At 41.2% G+C, this 22103-nt stretch overlaps 1 protein-coding gene across 5 annotated transcripts in view; it reads left to right on the forward strand.

Moving 5' to 3' along the window:
* The first annotated feature begins 299 nt into the window (after window positions 1-299).
* PPP4R4 (protein phosphatase 4 regulatory subunit 4) overlaps window positions 300-22103 on the forward strand; it is an 87733-nt gene continuing 65929 nt past the window's right edge. For 4 of the 5 annotated variants that reach the window (XM_036315765.1, XM_036315767.1, XM_036315766.1 and 1 more), the window contains exons 1-2: window positions 300-584; window positions 1854-1927. In XM_036315765.1, coding sequence (XP_036171658.1) covers window positions 468-584; window positions 1854-1927 — 191 coding nt within the window. In that variant the 5' untranslated portion in view covers window positions 300-467. The remainder of the gene's footprint in view (window positions 585-1853; window positions 1928-22103) is intronic. The other variant, XM_036315769.1, reaches the window with a different exon arrangement.

A 22103-nucleotide genomic window follows, 5' to 3' on the forward strand; every position in this document is an offset into this window, starting at 1 on the left:
GTTGGGAGCTGGAAGCCGAGAGGGGTGGGCGTAAAGGGGTCGCGAGGGCCGCAAAGCCGGGGGAAGGGGCGGGAGTGAGGCGGGCGCTGTGGCACGTTCCCCAACCTGGCCCCGCCCCCTCGCGCGCCCGCGCATCTCGCCCCGCCCTCTAGCCTGCCCGCCCCGCCCCCTCGCCTGCCTGCCCTCCCCCGCCCGCGCGCCTAGCCCCGCCCCTCGCCTGCCTGCCCCTCCCCCGCCCGTGCGCCAAGCCCCGCCCATGCGCCTAGCCCCGCCCTCTCGCCTGCCCGGCCCGCCCCGCCCCCTCGGCGGCCGCGCTCCCTCTCTCGCTGCCGGCTCGCCGCTCGTCGCCCGCCAGGTTCCCGCGGCCGAGAGCGGGAGAAAGTCCTGCTGGCGGGCGTCCGCGGGGCTGCGCGCGTCCGGCATCCGGGGGCCGCTCCGGCCCGGGCGGCGAGGGGGCCCGGCGGTCCATGCATCCGCCGCCGTCCGCCGCCGCGATGGATTTCAGTCAGAACAGTCTGTTCGGCTACACGGAGGACCTGCAGGAGCTCACCATCATCGAGAGGCCGGTCCGCCGGAGCCTCAAGGTGCGCGCCCCGGGGAGGAGGAGCTGCCCGCTGGGCGCCCGGCCCGGCCCCGACCCCGGCCCGTCCCTGCGGCGGCCCCTCAGCCTCCTCCGCTCGCCGTGTCACCCTAAACCGGCCCTTCCGGGGCCCCTTCTTCGACGCAGCCCGGTTGGTTCTCCCAGCCTGACCCCCAGCCTCGAGGGCCGGGCCCTGGCTCTCTCCTCGGACCCGGGCCGGGCCAGTCCCCGGCTCCCGGACGCCCTCGGCCCCCCTGGCGCCTTCCCCAACCCGCCCGCAGAACGGCCGCCGAGCCCCGTCTTCGGGTCCGCCCGGCGTCGGCCCCGCCGCCCCTCGGCTTATCCCGGGTCCTCCCCCGGCGCCCCTCGGCTTATCCCGGGTCCTCCCCCGGCGCCCCTCGGCCCCCTCCTCAGTCCACACCGCCGCCATCCTGGCCCCACCCGTCCGGAGGCGCCCCCGGTCCCACCCTTCCCCAAGGCATCCCGGCCGCCCTCACCCCATCTTCATAGCCCCCCGACCCTTTGCCTCCACCCTGAGTCACCCTAAGTCCCCCCCCCCCCCAGCCCGCCACGGCCCTCCTCGGACCTGCCCCCCACCCGTCTTGAGGGAGTCACCCCGCACTGGCGCCCCGCACCCCCAGCGGCTCCCCCACCCGCAGAGTCATCGTCCTCCCAGCCTCGCGGAGGTCCAGCCCTCACAGCCGGCAAACCCGGCCCCGGCCCCCGGCCCTCCGCAGCGCCCACTCCCACGCCCACGCCCTCCTTCCTCAGCATCTCCAGCCTTTGATTTCCTTCCAGCTTCAGGTTTTACCGCCCCCCCCCCCCCCAGCTCCAGATTTCGTCTTTTCATTCCCACTCGGCTGCAGTCTTCATCCATCACCCCTTTTAGCATCTCCTGGGGTGGAAAATGCTGGAGAAACAGCCTTGGGATATTAGAGATAAAAAGTGTGTATACATTTAAATATGCATATAAAATGGATTTCAGCACTCGTCTGAAGCCACCAGCTGATTCTCAAGCTTCAATCTAAACGCTAGAAGAGTTAAACACAACAAACGCCCCAAAACACAAAAACCAAACCCAAACCTCCTCCAGCCAAACCCAACAATTGGAGACAGTTCCCTCAGATGCTTGATTCGTTTTCAGGGAAAAGGCTCGTTGAGAAACTTTTCCCTTCCGCGCAGCAGCTACCTAGGGCCCCTGGAGGGGGGCGGGGTGGCGGCGGGCCAAGGCTGATGCTCGCTGTGTCCATGACTTGTGTTTTGCGCTTGACAGACCCCAGAAGAAATAGAAAGACTGACGGTTGACGAGGACCTCGGGGACATCGAAAGGGCTGTTTATCTGCTCAGGTACTCCCGAAGTCCCCGAGGCGCCGCTCTTGCCCGGGTGGACCACGCTTTCGGAAATGCCCCGCTGCGGTCGTGTTCCGATTCACGGCACCGCTGGAGCGCAGTCCTTTGGCATAATTATGCCTTAGCTCTTACTCCCACCTAGATCAAGACTTAGCTGTGGTCTTATACATTTGCGAACTGAAATCAAATAAGATACCTGACTTAAAGAATACTGCTTGGAGGAGGAACAGAACTAATGGTTTGAGTTGATCTCATTCTTTTTTTATTTTCCAGCTTTAGTGGTTCTCACATAGCATCCAATAAGTTTAGATGAGACTCAAGAATATCCAGGGATTAATTTAAGTTACTTGTAGAGTGTGAACCTTCTATACTATTTACTATATAAAAAAAATCTGCAAATATGGTAGTTGTTCATATTACTTTTGCTATGTGAGCTTCATAATAATACTTGAGGGATTTTAAAATTTAATTGCATCTACTCTCATTTAAGTGGCATCTCACAAGCTCTACAGAATTGCTTAAGGCAGATGTTTATTGTAAATATTTACAAGATTTCTCTCAACTATTTTAAAAATTGTGATTTTAGCTTCTTAAAAGCAAATGTGGCCAACATTAATGAACATATCTATACTTAGGGAACAGAAATTTTTCTAAAGTACTTTGTGTACTTTGTCTTAAAACTTTTCTTTAATTAGTGCAACGGGTTGTTTTTTTTTTCCCCTTTCAGTAAATTAGTTTTCACTTTAGTTTTTCAGAATCCGATTTGGAAAACTGGTGTTATCTATCTCTGGGATATTTTGTCATCCTTGTTTCCTTAGGTTTGATCTACTTTTCCAGTTTCAGGTGCTGGCAAGTTGCTTGTCCTTTCTTGTGTATAGATTATGTTTCTAGTCCCATGTTATTCATCGAAGGATCATATAAAAATAAATCCCTCTCCATGGCACCCATTATAAAAAATATCCTGTAGTCTATTAGTGGCACCTTGGGTTTCTGTTCTTAGTTTAGTCGAAATTTTAGCATGTTTACAATTTAGAGCATCCTCTCCAGTAATTCTATCACTTTAAAATGTTTCTGGATCTTGGACCTTCTGTTGATGGTGGTCTTTGGTAGCATGCTGTCATCAACTCTACCTGTTTATTTAAAAGAAAACTTTTATTTATGTAAACATTAACAATATGTGTTTTGGTGTTTACATAGAGAATACTCCAACATTTAACCTATTTTGATATTGTTATATTTGAAGTACATTATTCCATGAACATGAACATGTTAGTACATGAACATGTCCAACATGGCAAGCACTTGTCTTTTCCCACAGTTTTTAAATTTATTTTTATTTATTTATTTATTTATTTTTATTGGAGTAGGTAGACAATTGGAAAAAGTTTGGATAAGTTTATTTTTAACATACTGCAGTTCATGATTTGAAATAAGGTCTTATTCCGCCTGAATTCTTTTCTTTGTATAAACGCTGGCTTACAATGAGGAAATGGAGAGTCTTGTTCTACTTACTTGTGACAGCAGATACCTTATTCTAGATATCACTGACAAGGCTTCTTTTTTAGGATGGCTTATTTGTTTTCTTATTGTTTGTCACTGAACCAGGTCTTCTGAGTTGTCTGTATTTCTCAAGGCCTGAACATAAGTTTCCTCTAGTGCTGGAACTTACAAAGCCCTGATAGAGACAGCTGGGTCCTCTCATTCTTCAACAGGAGAATTTAAAAAGAGATCTGATACATCTCTCTTAGTTTCTTAGGGGTCATCTACCTTGAAGGAGGTTTGCAAGGTGGCTGAGAAGGCAAACAGTAGTTTGGTTGTGCCTGGCTATCCAGCTGAGTTCTTCCTTTGTATTCTTCACATCTCACCACCTCCTGGGGTTTCACCTTTAGGCCAAGGCAGCCTGAAAGGTTCTTTCATGCCTGGGATTTGCGGGAAGGTTGCCTCTGTTAAAGCCTCATCTGATCTCATGTACTGAGCCTTCTATTTTAAATGTATTTTATTCCTTTAAAAAAATGTTTGTACTCCCCAATCCTGTAGAACCTAATACTGAGTTCTGTTTTTCTCTCTCTGGTTTTCAGGGTTATTTTTGAGTGCTTTTCCTTTTCCTTTGTATTGGATCTTTAGTATCCAGACGTTCTTTTTTGCTCTCTGCTTTTGAATGTCAGATTTATCTTTTTAGCTCCATTATTTTGTATATTAAGACTATTTTGGAGTATTATATTAAATTAGAATTTAGAGTTAAGTGAGTAAACATCAGTAGGAAATGCTTTACATTAGTAGAGATTCTCATAACACTTAAATTGAATCTAATATTTAAAAAAGCATTATATACAGAGCACTGTCATCCAATGAAAAACAAATCACACTGTTTTTTATCTTACCCTAAAGTGTGGCAGATCAATTATTAATGCTATTTTCACAATTAAGTTTAGAACATTATGGTACTTAAAGATTTGACACAGACAAATTTGCAGTTTTGCATAAATATGATGCTGATATACCCATCTGTGGCATTTAGCACTGAAGCAAAACAACTTTCCTAATAGTCACAGCTTGTGGATTAGTCAAAATCATACTGCAACATCTTTTCCCTGTTCTCTCTCTCCTTTGAGATTTTGGCATATATTTTAGGAATGTACTTAAAACATGTGAATTATTTTGCTAGAGAAGAATCTTTAAGTGTGTATGCTCTGCTTTCATTAGGTAAATCTTGCATACCAGATAAATCGCATACTCTTAAACGTAGCATAAGTGACTCCATCTTAGCTGTGTAATGTGGTATCCTATTGAACCCTCATTTTGTTTTAATGGAATAATTGAGATGTAATTCATATACAATACAGTTCACCCATTTGAAGTATAGGGTTCAGTGATTTTTAGTTTATTCAGAATAGTGTAACCATCACCACAATCAATTTTAGCACATTTTCATCACCCAGTAAGAAACCCTGTACCTATTAGCAGTTCCTCTCCACTGCTTCCCAACCTTCCCAGCCTTTGGGAACCACTACTTATTCTGAACCTTTCATGTAAGTTAAATTATACAATACTAGAGGCCTGGTGCATGGACTCATGCACTGGTGGGGTCCTTCAGCCTGGCCTGCGGGGATTGGCCAAAACTGGCAGGTCCTGGAGTGTGAGAGGGCACTCTGCAAAGTTGCTGTCGCTCAGCAGCTCCTGCATTGAGTGTCTGCCCCCTGGTAGTTAGTGCACATCATGGCTACTGGCCAGTCGGCCAGTCGCTTAGGCTTTTATATATATAGATGTGGCCTTCTGTGATGGACTTATTTTACTTAGCATGTTTTCAAGTTTCTTCCTGTTGTAGCATGTATCAGAACTTTATTTTTTATTGATGATAGTATTATATCATGTGGATAGATCACATTTTGTTTATTCATTCATCAGTTGGTGGATACGTGGGTTGTTTCCTTTCAGTCCTTTGAAGCAGTCAAACTGGCTTCTTCACTGTTACTTAGACATATTGTTTTCATCCTTACCTCTGCTTTTACCCATCCTGGGATACCCTTTCATTCTACCTACCCAGCATTTTCCATCCCCAGGATCCAGATGTAATCTTGCACCTTAGGAAAGGCCTTTCTTGACTGCTGAAACCACCTGGATCCCAGGCTTCTCTGAGTTCCCATATCATTAGTGGCTCCATCCTGAAATTAATTACACTTTGTATTTCTTAACGTGTGTGTGTGTGTGTGTGTGTGTGTGTGTTTACATTGCAAGCTCATGGAGGACGAGCTATATTTTATGGTGTTGATATTTTGGTTCTTTATTGTACTTTGCTGCAATGTAAATACATACTTCTAAGTAGAATAAAGTGTAGTTGTTTATTTGAAGACTAGAGGCCCAGTGCACAAAATTCGTGCACGGGTGGGGGGTGTCCTCAGCCCAGCCTTCACCCTCTCCAATCTGGGACTGCTGGCTCCTAACCTCTTGCCTGCCTGCCTGATTGCCCCTAACCACTCTGCCTGCCAGCCTGATAGCCCCATAACCGCTCCTCTGCCAGCCTGATTGACGCCTAACTGCTCCCCGGCTGGCATGATTGTCCCCAGCTGCCCTCCCCTGCCTGCCCAATCGCCTCCAACTGCCCTCCACTGCCAGCCTGATTGCCTCCAACTGCCCTCCCCTGCTGGCCTGATCGCCCCCAACTGCCTTCCCCTGTGGGGCTGAGGGGACTGGGAGACTCCAGCTGGATGAGGCGCACGGTGTCTGCTGCGCCCCTCAGTGGGGTTGAGGGGACTGGGGGACTCTGGCTGGATGAGGAGGGGCTGAGAGAACTGGGTGCCGCCATCTTGTGGCAGTGGGTGCCGCCATCTTGTGAGGGGGTGACAGTCAATTAGTATATTCCCGCTTTATTGGCTGTGGGCACTACCATCTTGTGAGAGTGTGATGGTCAATTAGCATATTCCCTCTTTATTAGGTAGGATAACCAAAATGTCAGGTGGGTTAAGCCACTTCTGATTTTTTGGTATCATATGCAATAGAATCAGGCAGGTTGTACCATGTACTATCTGTGTGACTATGGCCAAGTTATCATGATTGTTAAGCCCTTGCTTTCTCATCTGTAAATGGAAATAGTAATTTCTGTTCCCTCCAGTTGTTGCACTACGTTTAGAGCCCCTGCCACAGAACAGGTACCTAGTTAACGTTCATTCCCTCTATCACCTTTCCTTGCTACTTAGATGCTCAAGGGAAAGGTCAAACTTTAAAAGAGGATAACAGTATTAATTTTACCTTCCAATAATTTAATAAAGTAACAGACAAGTGAAGTATACCAGCTGAAGTTTATGATAAATATCTAACTTTCTTTGCTAGTAGTATTTTATCAGAAACCAGAATCTTCACAAATTATAATTAAGCATTTTAAACTGAGTTATAATTAAGGTCAGCTTGTATTACAGATTTATAATTTTTTTTGTTTTTTACCAAAAGACCTTAAGCAATATTTGCTGTTTACATTATGCATTAAATATGTTGATTGGTTAATGTATCTACTAAATCTAACATTGATGTTGCTTACTTTTACAGTCATATGTCACTTTTAAACTATTTTTCACTTTGCACTGTTAATTTTATTTTTTATTTAATTTAATTTTTTAATTTTTTAAATACATTTTTATTGATTTCAGAGAGGAAGGCAGAGGGAGAGAGATAGAAACATCAATGGTGAGAGAGAATCATTGATGGGCTGCCTTCTGCACGCCCCCTACTGGGGATCCAGCCTGCAACCTGGGCATGTGCCCTTGACTGGAATCAAACCTGAGACCCTTCAGTCCTGGCTCTATCCACTGAGCCAAACAAGCTAAAATCCCCTGCCCTGTTAATTTTAAAACATTTTGCACTTTACCTTCCAGGGACAGACAGGATAAAAGTGCATCTTCAGAACTTTTTCCTTTTTCTCTCTCTTCTCTCTCTCTCTCTCTCTCTCTCTTTTTTTTTTTAATCCTCACCAGAGGATATTTTTCCATTGATTTTTAGAGAGAGTGGAAGGGAGGAGGAGAGAGACAGAACGAGAGAGAAACATTGATGTGAGAGAGACACATTGGTTGCCTCCCACACGGGACCCAACCAGAGCGGGGATAGCACCTGCAACAGAGGTATGTGCTCATGACTGGAATCAACCCAGGATCCTTTAGTCCTCAGGCCAACACTCTAACTACTGACCCAAACCAGCTAGGGCCCTCTTCCCATAAAAAAAAAATAAAAAATAAAATAAATAAAAAAATTAAAATACGCCCCCTAGTGATACCACAGAGTGGGAGTTCTGCAGCCAAATCTGGAAATAAAAGTTAAGATGCTGACTGTATCAAGTGGTAAAAATCATAACTTAGAATTAGGGTCACATAAAGGGTATTCAACCATTAAATCAATGGGAGGCATGAAGAAGGTGTTCGGACTTAGTTTTTCACAGTCACCATTTTCGGCTTTATCCTTTGGTATGTGGTAATCATGTCAGAAATAAAGGCAAATCTGTTATATAATGTGATTTCTCTCTTTTTTTAATTTATATAGTGTAATTTTCCATCCAAATCAGAGATATTAATAATGAGAAATATTTGTAACTCAACTAATAGTTACTTTAGGATAAATCATCAATGTATTGAGTACTTATTATTTGTTATGCATCTCCTAGGAAAATGAATGGCATTATACCAGTAGATACTTATGTCCAAGGAAGTACTTGTTTAAGGAAACAAATGTCTTTCTCTTAAATTTCAGTCGAGTAGAAGTCATCCCCAATTGAAGTGTGTTGGCACTGAGAAGGCAGTGCGCTGTGTGAGGAGTACTGGATGTTAAGACACTTGCAGATTGATTCCTGGGGCCCGACGTGTGCTCATTTACTGATGGAGAGACCTTGGTTTCTTCTTTTCTCTGAGTTCAAGCCTCCTAATCTAAACTGGGAATAATAGCACTTACATTATAGGATTGTTAGGAAGGCTAGAGGCAATGTATGGGGAGGGCACAATGCTTGGAGCAGAGTTGTGTTCAGTAAAGGGTAATTGTTACCGGTTTTCTAAATCTTCTACTTGCAATTCAGAACACATTTTACTTGGGATGTATAGAAAAATTTCCGTCAAGAAACTTCATGTAGTTATAAAGTTTTCTCTCCAGATGGTGCCCCTTTGCAGTAACTCCTCCATCTTGATCCAAGGCAATTAATATGATTTGCTTTTTGTCATTATAGATTGGTTTTTCCAGTTCTAGAATGTAGATATATGTGTTCGTATCTCTTGGATAAATGTCTAAGAATAGAATGCTAGGTCATATGGTGAGTGTATATGTGTGTGTATATATACATATATTTATTGTTTTTTACAGTTTTATTTAGGTATAATTGATACCCAATACACTGCACATATTTAAACTGTACAATTTGATGAATTTTGACATATGTATATACCCATAAAGCCATCATAACAATTAAGATAATGAACATATACATCACCCCCAAAAGTAACTATGTGTCCTTTTAGAATATTCTCTCCCCTTTTTCTGATCATTTCCCTCACTTCAGGCAACCACTGACTTGCTTTCTGTCACTATAGATTAGTTTACAATTTCTAGAATATTATAGAAGTGAACCATACAATAGTTCCTCTTTTGTCTGGCTTTTATTTTTCTAAACAATTATTTTTTATTTTTATTTTTATTTCAGAGAGGAAGGGACAGGGAGAGAGAGATGGAGACATCAGTGATGACAGAGAATCATTAATTGCCTCCTGCATGCCCCCTACTGGACAATCGAGCCTGCAACCCTGGCCTTAACCGGAATCAAACCTGGGACTCTTCAGTCCGCAGGCCAACACTCTATCCACTAAGCCAAACCAGCCAGAGTTGTCTGGCTTCGTTACTCAATGTAATTATTTTGAAGTTCATTCATGATGCTGCATGTATCAATAATTTATTGCTTTTATTGTTGATAATTATTCCATTTTAAGGATATAATATGTTTTGCATATTCATTGATCATTTAATAGACATTTGGATAATTTCCAGTTTTTGGCTATTACAGACCTTAAACATACATGCATAAATCTTTGTGTGGACATGTGCTTTCCATCCCTCTCTGGTAAACATCAAGGAGTGCAATGTCTGGGTCATATAGTAAGTATATGTTTATATTTTTAAGGAACTGCTAAATTGTTTCCTAATTGATTGTACAGTTTTACATTTTCACCAACCGCTTGTGAGAGACAGTTGTTCCATATACTCGCTGATACTTGGTATGATCAGTCTTTTTAAGCCATTCTAATGGTATTTCTAGTGGTCTAGTGTACTGGTGTTTCATTGTATTTGTAACTGAACTTTCCAGATGACCAATGGATGTTGAGCATCTTTACGTGTGTTTATGAGCCAGCCATATAGCTTTTTTGGTGAAATAGTTTGCCCATTTGTTGGATATTGGCTTTGCGAATATTTTCTCCTAGTCTGTAGCTTGCCTTTTATTTTTATAAGACCATATTTTAAAGAGCAAAGGGTTTTTTTGCTTTGCTGTAGTCAAATTTTGGTGAGGTCTAATTTATTGTATTTTTTTCTTTATAGTTAGTATGTTCTTTGTTATATTTCAGAATTTTTTTGCCAAAACCTAGGTCATTAAGATTTTTGTCCCTGTTTTCTTTTAGAAGTTTTAAGTCTTAGCTCTAAATTTTAGGTCTGTAATTCATTTCCAGTTAAATTTTGTGTATAGTGTAAGGCAGTGGTCGGCAAACTCATTAGTCAACAGAGCCAAATATCAACAGTACAACGATTGAAATTTCTTTTGAGAGCCAAATTTTTTAAACTATATAGGTAGGTACATTGTTATTAACTTAATTAGGGTACTCCTAAGCTGGCCTTTGCTAAAAACGTCCTCTGTCTGATTGAGGTACATTCGCTGAGGTCGACCCCTTCCAACTCTCCCATCCACACTCGTCTTGTATACTTGTTTTGTCTATCTCCTTTCGTTCATCCTCTCTATATGTCCAAACCATCTCAACATACCTTTCTCAATCCTCGACACTACATCTTCTTTCACTGCACAACGTTCCCTAAAATTAACTTAATAAACTTTACTTAAAGTTTTAAGTCTTAGTTAAACCAGTGGTCGGCAAACTGCAGTTCACAAGCCACATGCGGCTCTTTGGCCCCTTGAGTGTGGCTCTTCCACAAAATACCGACTTCTGTGCATGAGCCACGAAGTTTCAATCGCACTGTACATGCGCGCCCGCACGTGGTATTTTGTGGAAGAGCCACACTCAAGGGGCCAAAGAGCCACTTGTGGCTCACTAGCTGCAGTTTTCCAACCACTGGTGTAAGGTAAGGGTTGAGGTCCACCCCTCGCCCCCAATATGGCTATATTGTGCAATAGAACTTTGCTATTGTAAAAACTAGGGGACCTGGCATCTGTCTCTGTGATTACATTCAAGTCACTTAAGTATTTCAGGCACTGTTTCCTTCTCTTCCCTCCATCCTATGTAATAAAAGGGTAATATGCAAATTGACCCTAACAGCAGAACAACCAGACTGCTCGACCAGTCACTATGTGGTGCACTGACCACCTCTTGATCCCTTTCTCGGACCAGCAGGCTCCAATTGCCTGATGGTGAATAAGGAGCTGGGGATAGGTGGCGGGGGACACGGGTGGTGCCAGACCAAGGCCCCTACCCCGCCGGTCGCCCCACACACAGAGGGCGACCCGTGGCGGGGGTGGGGCTGGCAAGCAGGTAGGAATGGCCGACTTCTCAGTTCTTCCCCCCAGCCAGCAGGCTCCGATTGCCTGATGGTGAATGAGGAACCGGGGGTGGGTGGTGGCAGGGGGGCAGGGCCAGCTGCGGGCAGCTGGGGAAGATGGCCCTGATCGCAGGCCAGGCCTAGGAACCATACCCACGCAGGAATTTCGTGTGCCGGGCCTCTAGTATGACATAATGAGTTGGGCCCAATAGAAATTAAGTTTCCATGTTGCTTTAGTAGGCTATTCTCAATTCTAAGAAAAGAAAAGATGTTGAACCCCAGTTTCTTATTTCATCCACTAAGGAGGTGCTAGTAGACATCCCTGAACAGCAGAAACTCCTTGGATAGTGAAGAGTTTCAGATTTATTGATCTAGTCAAAGAACCAGCTTTTGGCTTCATTATATTTCTCTAATGATTTTTGTTTTAACATGTATTATTTTCTTTCTTTGCTTACCTTGCATTTAATTTTCTTTTCTCTAGTTTTTTTAATGTAGAAGCTTAGGTTATTGATTTTAGATCTTTCTTCTCTTCTAATTTATACATTATAATGCTGTAAATTTCCCTCTAGGTACTGCTTTAGCTGCATCTCACAAATTTTGACATGTTAAACCTTCATTATCATTTAATTGAAAAACATTTAAAAATTTATCTAGAGACTTCTTTGACTTATGAGTCATTTAGAAATGTTTTAATTTCCAAATATTTGGGAATTTTCCAGATTTTTGTTACTGATCTTAGTTCCATTAAGGTTTGAGAATGTGCTTTGCCTGATTTCTGTGACTTCCTCCTTCTTCCTTATTGCAGCTCTGATTTCATTTCTTACTATTACCTTCTTCTCTTGGTGTATATTCCAGCCATCCTTGCTGTTCATTAAGCATACCAAGTACACATCTATCTCAGGGCTTATAGACATATTGTTCCTTCTGCTTTTAATGTTATTTCTTTCAGATCTTTACTCAGTGTGGGTTGCCTGCTTATCTCTCATAAAAGGGCACCACCATCTACTTAATGTCACAGCTTAACAACCTGGGAGTATCCTCAATTTTTCCTGTTCCTCATATCTCTGATATTTAAACAGATTGTGTCCTTCTTTTACAAAATAGAATAATTCACAGGGTTTCTGTAAGTTTTCTGATGTAAACATTAAAAACCCCCACACTTGTTTAGTCAAAACGGTTTTCAAATTTTTGATTGGCAGAAACCTGCTGGAGGGTCAACATTCTGGTGTTTTCACTGGAAAACACTAATTTCTTTTGGTTCACTAGTGGGCAAGTAGATGTGCCTCCTTATTTTTATTCAGGAAAATATTTCTTACTTTTCTAAGATAGCACATATTTTATTTTTTCAGCTCTAGTCTATTATTAAGGAACATATATTATAACCAGTCTGTAGACTAATTTCATATTCTTATTAGTCAGTGAGAGCTATATAACATGTTTTTTTAAAAAAAATTTGTTGCTAAGAAACATGGAGCACAGCCACTAAAAGCTGTGTGACCGTGGTAACATCATTCAGCTTCTCTGTATTGTCTGTGAAGTGAGAGAGATGTACTCGTCATGCTGTTAGGATTCTTCCTTGCACCTGTGACTCTACACTTACCTCCCTACTCACCCCAGTTATCAACTTGACTCTGGTGGGTTAGTGCATTCATTTCTTGATGCCTTCAAAAAGATTTACTTATCTCTAGTTAAAACCCCCACAAAAACACTCAGGGTATACTATCAGCTGTGGTTCTTTGGACTAGTATTTTCTAAAAAAATATTAATGTTCAATATTTTGCATGATAAACATTTCCTTTCTGGCTTGTGCAGGTGATTAGTGTATAAATAAGAATAGAATGGTTTGTTATTCTTCATGATTCTCACATAAATAAATAGCACATGGACCTAGTCTTGTGGACAACATGTTAAAATATTTGTATAAGCCCTAGCTGGTTTGGCTCAGTTGATAGAGTGTTGGCCTGCAGACAGAAGGGTCCCAGGTTCGATTCCGGTCAAGGGCACATGCCTGGGTTGTGGGCTCAATCCCTAGTAGGGGGCGTGCAGGAGACAGCCAATCAATGGTTCTCTCTCATCATTGATGTTTCTATCTTTCCCTCCTCTCCCTTCCTCTCTGAAATCAATAAAATAAAAAAAGAGGTACTTAAAAAAATACATATATATCTTACCTAAATTTTCATATAATATATATAATTATATGCTCATATGAGTTAATTTACACTAGTTACTTATGTATCAATATTTACTCATTGAGTTATATACAGTATAATTAAGCATTATTTTTCCTCAGGCTATTTTGTTTTTCAGGACAACTAGAAGATTGGTAATTCATATATTACAAAAGGAAATGATATAGATGTCTAAAATAGTTCTTGTAAGGAACATCATGGAGAAACTTGACTTCATTTCTTTCTCTTAATGAAGAAAATATATGTTTGAACTTATTTTAAATTAATTGTTATTTAGGAAGCCATGAGCCATTTTATAGGATCAATAGGTTCTTTTTTATTGTTTTGTGTTTTTTTAATTAGATTTTTGCTTTGTGAGGATAGTGTCCTAACTCTGACAAGAACTAGCTGGTTGACCTTGAGCAACTTCCATAATCTCTAGATGTTGGTTTCTTCATTGCCACAATGTGAGGAGGTGAATTATATTTCTAAGGCCCTCTTTAACTCCAACATTCCATTATAGCCTATCCTTAGCATTAGAGAAAAGGAATCAACATTCCACACAGCTTTTACAAGATTGATTTTTGCTTGACTGATGAACATTTAGATTTTATAATTGATTTGTTTGTATTATATTTCTTCTGATTCAGTGACTCAGTTACAATATCAGTCATGAACAGTGAGGAGCCACTGTACATTGTTAGGGACTCTGCTTCTGAGTCAGATTTTCCACTGCTAGATGTCAGTGTTGTCTCCGCGGCTTAATTCCCATGTCTGCAGCTGGAGCTGTGGGCTTTTCTCCCCACCTCTGGGCCAGGACTGCTTCTGGGTGGCGTCAGCATGATGCCTCTCTCAGCATATCTCACTGGCTCTTCAAACTTAGTGTGCCTGAAATGGAATTCATAATTTTAAATCTAAATATGTCTTCACTTGTTATTGAAGCCTGAACATCCTTTAATTAATTAATTTTTTAATCCTCACTTGAGGATATTCTGAGAGAGAGAGAGAGAGAGAGAGAGAGAGAGAGAGAGAGAGAGAGAGAGAGGAACATTGCAGTGAGGGAGAAACATAGGTGGGTTGCCTTCTGTACTTTCCCCAAACGGGGATGGAACCTGAAACCCAGGCATGTGCCCTGACTGGGAATGCGACTAGCACCCGCCAGTGCACAGGGCGGCTCTCCCACCAACGGAGCCGCTGTGGCTGGGCCTGACCACCCTTTTAAACGACACTGGAGGGAAGGCTGGGAACGCTTTTATACGGTTCTTTCTTCTTTCAGAACTTATTTTTGTATCAAGTCCTATTGATTTTATTGCTGCAAAGAGCCACTTCTTCCTTTCTGTTCTAATTCAGATACACAGAAACAGAGTGCTTTCTCTCTATTATTTTCTTCCTACTTTCAGAGCACAGTGACTGGCAATTCGTAAGAGTTCAGTTATCCTTTGTGAAATGATTGGATAAATCCCATCTAGCATGGGATGCTTGAACACACTGTTCCTTCTACACTTTGTTCTCACTGATCCTACTGATTTTTCAGATCTCAACTCTTCAGAGAAGCCCTCCCTTCACCTCCAAAGTAGGTGATGTTCTTGATAGTGCTACGTACTGTTCCTTTATAGGTATTTGCACACTTAGGATGATGTAATAAACCTTAATTTTTTTTTAATTTAAGAGAGATAGGAAGGCAGAGAGAGAGAGAGAGAGAGAGACAGACAGACAGACAGACAGACAGACAGACATTGATTTGGTGTTCCACTTATTTATGCATTCATTGGTTGATTCTTGTATGTGCCGTGGCCAGGGATCAAACCAACAACCTTGGCGCATCGGGAAGATACTCTAAGTTACCTGGCCAGGGCCTTAGTTGATTTTTGTTGTTCAATATGTGTCTCTTCTGACGTGAAACCCTCCTAAGGTAAGGTCATGTCTATATGTACCACCATATCCCTGCTCAGGGCTTAGTTCAGTGCCCAATATGTAATTTGTTGTCTGACAAATTCTATGGCGAGGCATAAAGCATTATTAGATTGTATTGGAGAGTCCAGAACCAGTGCCTGACAAACAGCAGGTCCTGAATATATACTCCCTGAATTATTGAACATCTCAGCCCACCTGTCCTCTATAGCTTAACTACTTGGGTCTCATCCACTTCCTATCATAGCTATTTATCATCCTTTCTTCCTGTGGGTTCCAGGGACTTGGCCTCATTTTATCTCTTTTATGCAGCTGCCAGTTACTTATTCTATTCTCTCTCCTGGCTCCTCGCTTGCTGGGTTAGCTGCTATGCAACCCAGTCTTCTTAGCTAACCCTTTCCCTTGCTATGTTCTATATTTATATATTTTTTAAAAGTATTTTTAAAATGATGTTTTCTGACACTTGTTAATGGGGAAATAGAAAGTCCAATTAAAAAAAATAATGGGAGAGGTAACAATGTTTCCAGAAACCTTTTAAATTTGTATAGTTATTCCTGAACTCATAATTTACATGCCTTTCAATATTCCTACTATAGGTCATATATTTAGGGCAGGCCTTAGTAATATTTCCTTTTACTCTGCAAAATACTGTAGGACAATGATTTTCAAAATTTTTTTTCCCATGACTCACAGTAAGGAATACATTTTAAATTGTGACCTAAATATAAACACACGTGGTTGTGTATATGTGCTAATAATGTATAATTGATACTAAGTATTAATAATGATCCTCCTATGTATAATAAATTAAAAACATGGAAGTTAACACATGTAATCTTAATATTGAAATAGAATATGGAAAAATTCCAAATTAAAAAAAAAATAAGGGAAGATTTACTGATTCAACAGGTGTGTCTGCCGCTTAACAAGTTCATTCCACTCCAGAAGAAGCAAGGATAATGTTCACCATGTACACTGTTGTGAGATTTGCTGTGGAGTGTGAGGGAGGAAGGAAAGGGTAATGTAATTCTAAGTTGTGTACCCGGAGAATCAGATGGCTGTTTCTATCTCTGTTGGTAAAAAGAGGGGGCGGGGAATGAGCTCAATTCTTGATATAGGAAATTGAAGAGCCATTCAAAGGGAAACGCCCTTTGTATAGCTGGTGACACTGCTTTAGTGAAGAGAGGTGTTTGCCTCTTCTTCTCAATGAACATGACATTGGGAGAGTAAAAGATATGTGGTGGAAGTTATTCGTAAAGGAATTTATTTTAACGTGAATATTACTAAGTAATTGATGTGCAAATTTTTCTCTTAGAAAAATTATCAACGTAGAGACATTTTTAGGCTGACAGCTCAGCCACTTCTTATGACAGGACTACGATCCTAGGTGGTACGGTGGTGCTCGGTCAGGAATTTAGAAATCACGGGCTGGAATCCTGTCTCATCGTTAGTAGTTGAATGACTTCGGGTAAATCACTTTCTTTTTCTGGGATTGTTTCTTCAACTGTCAAGTAAGGATAGAAATATATTGTATATGTATATTATCAAGATGAATTTGAAAATGTGTATGAAGTGCCTTGTTTGGCACAGAGTGATACTTAAATCTTAATGTTTTTTTATTCTTTCTTTGGTGCTACGAAACAATATATTTTGGTACTCTCTGATTCTAAGTATGATGACTACAAGCAGAGTTGAATGGTTCTCTAACTGTAAACATTTGAGGTGGTATTTTGAAGATTTAACATTAGTAAGGATTTAATCTTGTAGTAATGAAAATGTGCCACATTTGAAAAATTACGTTATTGATTGATATCAGTATCCTCTGCTTTATATTCTTGAGTCATCTTTGTCTTAAAAGAAAGTTTTGTCTTTCTTAGAAGTTTAATTCTCTAAGCTAATCACTTAATTTTGTTCTATCATGAAAACAAACTATTTAATAATTTACTTTGAGTACAGAAATAATTAAATATCAACTATTTAAAGTTTAGTTTTCATTGCAAACTCAAAGCAAGGCCTGTGTGGCATCTGCTTCATTGTTTAAATTCAAGCAGTGTCAGCTACTTATGTGCTATATTTTGGATTTTGAAATGAGAGCTGCTCGGATTGGGATCGCAGGCTCAGCATATATAATCATTTCAGATCCTGCACAGAGTCAAACAGTAGCAGAGCTAGAATTCTCATGTTAATTTCTCTAATAGTGATGATGCTATGGTGTCATTTCTGGGTAGTATATGCTCCTCCCCCTCTCCCTTTTCTTACTGGTTTAGGATTAAATAAAGCATGAAGGTTGTCTGGCTAGGAAAAGAGAAGGACTTTTTCCTCTATAGTTAGGATTCTTACGTGCAAATCTGTTTTTCTCCTTAGATTTTGAGCTCCTAGCACAGCGGTTCTCAACCTGTGGGTTGCGACCCCTTTGGGGGTCGAATGATTACATATATAATTACATATTGTTTTTGTGATTAATCACTATGCTTTAATTATGTTCAATTTGTAACAATGAAATTGGGGGTCACCACAACATGAGGAACTGTATTAAAGGGTCGCGGCATTAGGAAGGTTGAGAACCACTGTCCTAGAAGGTTGAAGCAAGGTACATACAAGAATAGAGAAAGACAATATTGTCAGTATCTAGATCTGTTCTAACGTACAGCTTATTCTTTTTTGTGGGGAAGGACATGGGTTTCATAGACTAGCACAGATAGCCACATTTTTAGAGACCCAAAATAATATTTCTGAAAATTCATTAGGCAATATGATATACCAAGAATTTCTGGTCCTTTTCTTGATTTCTCACAAATTTGTTATTATTTTGTTTACTTCCAGCATCATTGAGAACCAGCTTTCTTAAAAAAATTATGTTTTTAAAAGCATTAAGCAATGTAGTTATACATTTTCCTCTAGTAGTGCTACATAGCTTAGGATCAGGAGTGGGATAGAAAAAGCAGATGGATGGATTTGGTATTGGCTGCGTGCATAGGTTGGAAGAGAGGCAGTGTGTGTAATGGTTTGTGCATAGGTTTTGGAGTTGTACAGGCTGCGTGCGTAACTTTGGGCAAGTACCTTCATCTCTTCAAGCCCTAATTTGCTCATCTATAAAATGGAGCTAATAATATTTAATCTATCTCATAAAATTATTGTGAGAATCTAAAAAGATGACTGCAAGTAAGGTGCTTATTAGCATTATGCCTAGAAATAGTATATTTGATACTATTTTTATTTTTAGGAGAATTGAAGAAACAAGGTCATTAGTAGGGACTGTAATTGAAGTAATAGGGAGGTTCAGGCTGGCAAGTAAGAAAGTAAAAACGAGGAGGAGTATTAGAAACTAGAGAATCAGAAGGAATTGAGGGATTAGGAATGTGATAAGAATAACAAGTGCATTTAGCAATGGAAAAATAGATAAGAGTTTATGGGCAGCAAATAAGATCAGAGTTTAAGATTCTAGAAATGGAACATTTCCAGGTAATGATTGATCCAACTTTTGAAAATGGTTGTTGATGTGGAAACAAATTGAATTTAAATCAAATATTTATGGAACATTTTCTGTGTGCTAGATCCTGTGCTAAGCATCGGAGAATGTAAAATTTGGATGAAACAGTGTTTGATTAGAGGGGGTCAAAAAGTAGCTGTTAGTCATTCCCATCACTGATGAAGTTACCATGACAGTGGCAGGAGCTGGGATGACAATGAAGACTACAAAATTTTTTATTATCATAAAAAATGCTTGAGTGAGTTGACTTTTTTTTTTTTTTGATTTAAGATATTACTATAAATGGCTCTTTAAAATAGGCGCCTCTCCCAATGGGAATAAAATAATTAGTGACATTAATTTAGAATTTAAAAGATAGCTGTCCTAAATTCGTTTATCTAACTAGTCTTTTTTTCCCCTTCCTCTTGCCTTTTTGGTCACTAGTGCACAGATTAGGTGCTTACCCCAGTTATTTTTAGTTTTAGAGGAATGGCTTGCTGAGTGGGCTTGTGTTTTTTTGTTTCTGAGTATATATCTTAGAAAAGGAACATGACCCAAAGAAAGCAGAATCAGGGCAAAAAGGAGCAGCTCAGGGTGTAGCCAGGATGCTTGTTTCTAGTGCCTTTCAGTTGAAAGTTGTAGGTTTTGAAGTCTAAGAAGCGTATTTTATAAAAATCTATAATAATGAAAGCATAATATGCTAATTAGCCTGGACAGCCAAACAACCTTCTGGATGTCCTTCCAGATGAAGCCATGGTGGTGGGGGCTGAGGTAAAGGCTGTTAGGGGTGATCAGGCAGGCAGACGAGCAGTTAGGGGTGATCAGTCAAGCAGGCGAGCAGTTAGGGGCAATCAGGCAGGCAGGCAGAGGTTGTTAGGGGTGATCAAGCAGTCAGGCAAGTGGTTAGGGGCAATCAGGCAGGCAGGCAGAAGGGTTAGGGGTGATCAGGCAGGCAGGCAGGCAGAGGGGTTAGGGGCAATCAGGCAGGCAGTCAGAGGGGTTAGGGGTGATTAGGCAGGCAGGCGAGTGGTTAGGGGCAATGAGGCAGGCAGGCAAGTGGTTAGGAGACAGCAGTCCCAGATTGCGAGAGGGTGCAGACTGAGCTGAGGACTCCCCCTCCCAGCATGAATTTCGTGCACTGGGCCTCTAGTCTATAATCATAAAAGCATAATATGCTAATTAGACTGGACATCCTTCCAGATGACCTTCCGGACAAAGCCAGGGCTGCAGCCACGGGATCAAGGAAGCTGCTGCAGCTGCGAGGGAGGGGTCCAGGCAGCCGCGGTGGCTGTGAAGGCCTACTCTTGCATGAATTTTGTGCATCGGGCCTCTAGTAAAAAATAAAATAACATACTATATAAATAAAATATTGATTAAACATTTACTTTAAAATTACATGTACCATATCAAATAGCAATAACATGAATTTTATACTGTTGACTTAAACCAATACTGATTGTTTTGGGGTTTCTTCCATTCAATGGTTGGTGGCATAGATTCACACATACTTGGTTTATTTATACTGATTGGGACCAAAGTCAGCAGGAGATAACAGCAGGTACACAACACCCAAGAAATGACCGGGTGCATACCAGGGATATCTTGCACGCTTGGTGCCCTACTTTAATGTACAGCCAAGTGTACTCTTTTTTCTGATAAACAACCCTGTCCCCAGCTCCTCCTCACGCTTTCCTCTAGTGTGCATTTACTAATATGTCGACTGTGCTGTTCCACCTCCGATAGCTAGATTTTGCCATATCACTTTTAACATCATCATTATGAAGAGGAGCCCTGTTGCCAGAACAAACCGAAGTAGTGAATGCATGTAGTTGACGTCAGATGGGTCTTCTGCAATTTTAAAGAAAAGCTTTTTACATCTCTGCCTTTGCTACCAGTCTTGATGTGCCTTTTGTAAATCCTTGGTTATAAGACTTCTGTTCAACTAGTCTTCAGTTGGTTATTGAGGTTGAATGTTCTATAATTTAATTCCAGTGTTGTTCTGGGAGGCAGTGAATGTAATTTCCACCTACTCTGCTGCCATCTTGGATCTTCCTAGACTGTATTTGTTTTTTTAAATATATTTTTTATTGATTTTTTTACAGAGAGGAAGGGAGAGAGAAATAGAGAGTTAGAAACATCGACGAGAGAGAAACATCGATCAGCTGCCTCCTGCACATCTCCTACTGGGGATGTGCCCGCAACCCAGGTACATGTCCTTGACCGGAATCGAACCCGGGACCTTTCAGTCCGCAGGCCGATGCTCTACCCATTGAGCCAAACCGGTTTCGGCCTAGATTGTATTTGGGTTTTTTTGTTTTGTTTTGTTTTAAATATATTTTATTGATTTTTTTACAGAGAGGAAGGGAGAGAGATAGAGAGTTAGAAACATCGATGAGAGAGAAACATCGATCAGCTGCCTCCTGCACATCTCCTGGGGATGTGCCCGCAACCCAGGTACATGCCCTTGACCGAAATCGAACCCGGGACCTTTCAGTCCACAGGCCGACGCTCTGTCCACTGAGCCAAACCGGTTTCGGCGAGATTGTATTTGTTGATAGAGATTATGGTGATTGCAATTTAGATTCATTTCTTTTATTTTTTCAAGTTCTGTTTATGGTAAGCATTGTCACTTATCAGTTGTTAGTTGCTTTTCTAATATCTTATTATTGTTAGTAAAGTTTAATGACAGTCTGATTTTGTTTCTATTACAAGTAGCTTCCTCATTTTGCTTGGATGCCCAAAGGATTTTTCTTTTCCTTTAAAGTCCAATAATATATGTCAGTTCTGTTGGATTGATTTTCTAAGGTATATGGTGTGCGCTTTTGAATCTACTTTTTTTTATTTCAAGAAAGGGTTTTTAATAACATTTTTTAAAAGCTTCCTTTGCGTCAATGAAGGAAAAATACCACATGATCTCACTCATTTATGGATAATAAAGACCATTATAAACTTATGAACAAAAATAGATACAGAGGCAGAGCAGCCTCGAACAGACTGTCAAACTACAGCGGGAAGGCCGGGGAGGGTTGGGGAGCAGGAGGGGAGGGTAAGAGATCAACCGAAGGACTTGTATGCATGCATACAAGCATAACCAATGGACATAAGACACTGGGGGGTAGGGGAGGCCAGGGGATTGTCAAGGGCGGGGAAAAAAAGGAGACATATGTAATACTCTTTGTAATACTTTAAGCAATAAAACAATTAAAAAAAAAGCTTCCTTTGCTTAGGTTTTCTTTTTTAGGGGCTTATATTAAAAGTATATTGGACCTTCTTTACCTGTGTTATATATCACTTTCTCAAATCCTATTTGATCTTATATCCTGCCACACTGCTAGACTCACTTATTAGTTGTACTGGCTATCTTGTACTTTACAGCTTAATTTCTTCCTTTTCAATCCATAAG

This window comes from Myotis myotis, unplaced genomic scaffold, assembly GCF_014108235.1.
Source record: "Myotis myotis isolate mMyoMyo1 unplaced genomic scaffold, mMyoMyo1.p scaffold_m19_p_60, whole genome shotgun sequence".
Taxonomy (NCBI): Eukaryota; Metazoa; Chordata; class Mammalia; order Chiroptera; family Vespertilionidae; genus Myotis; species Myotis myotis.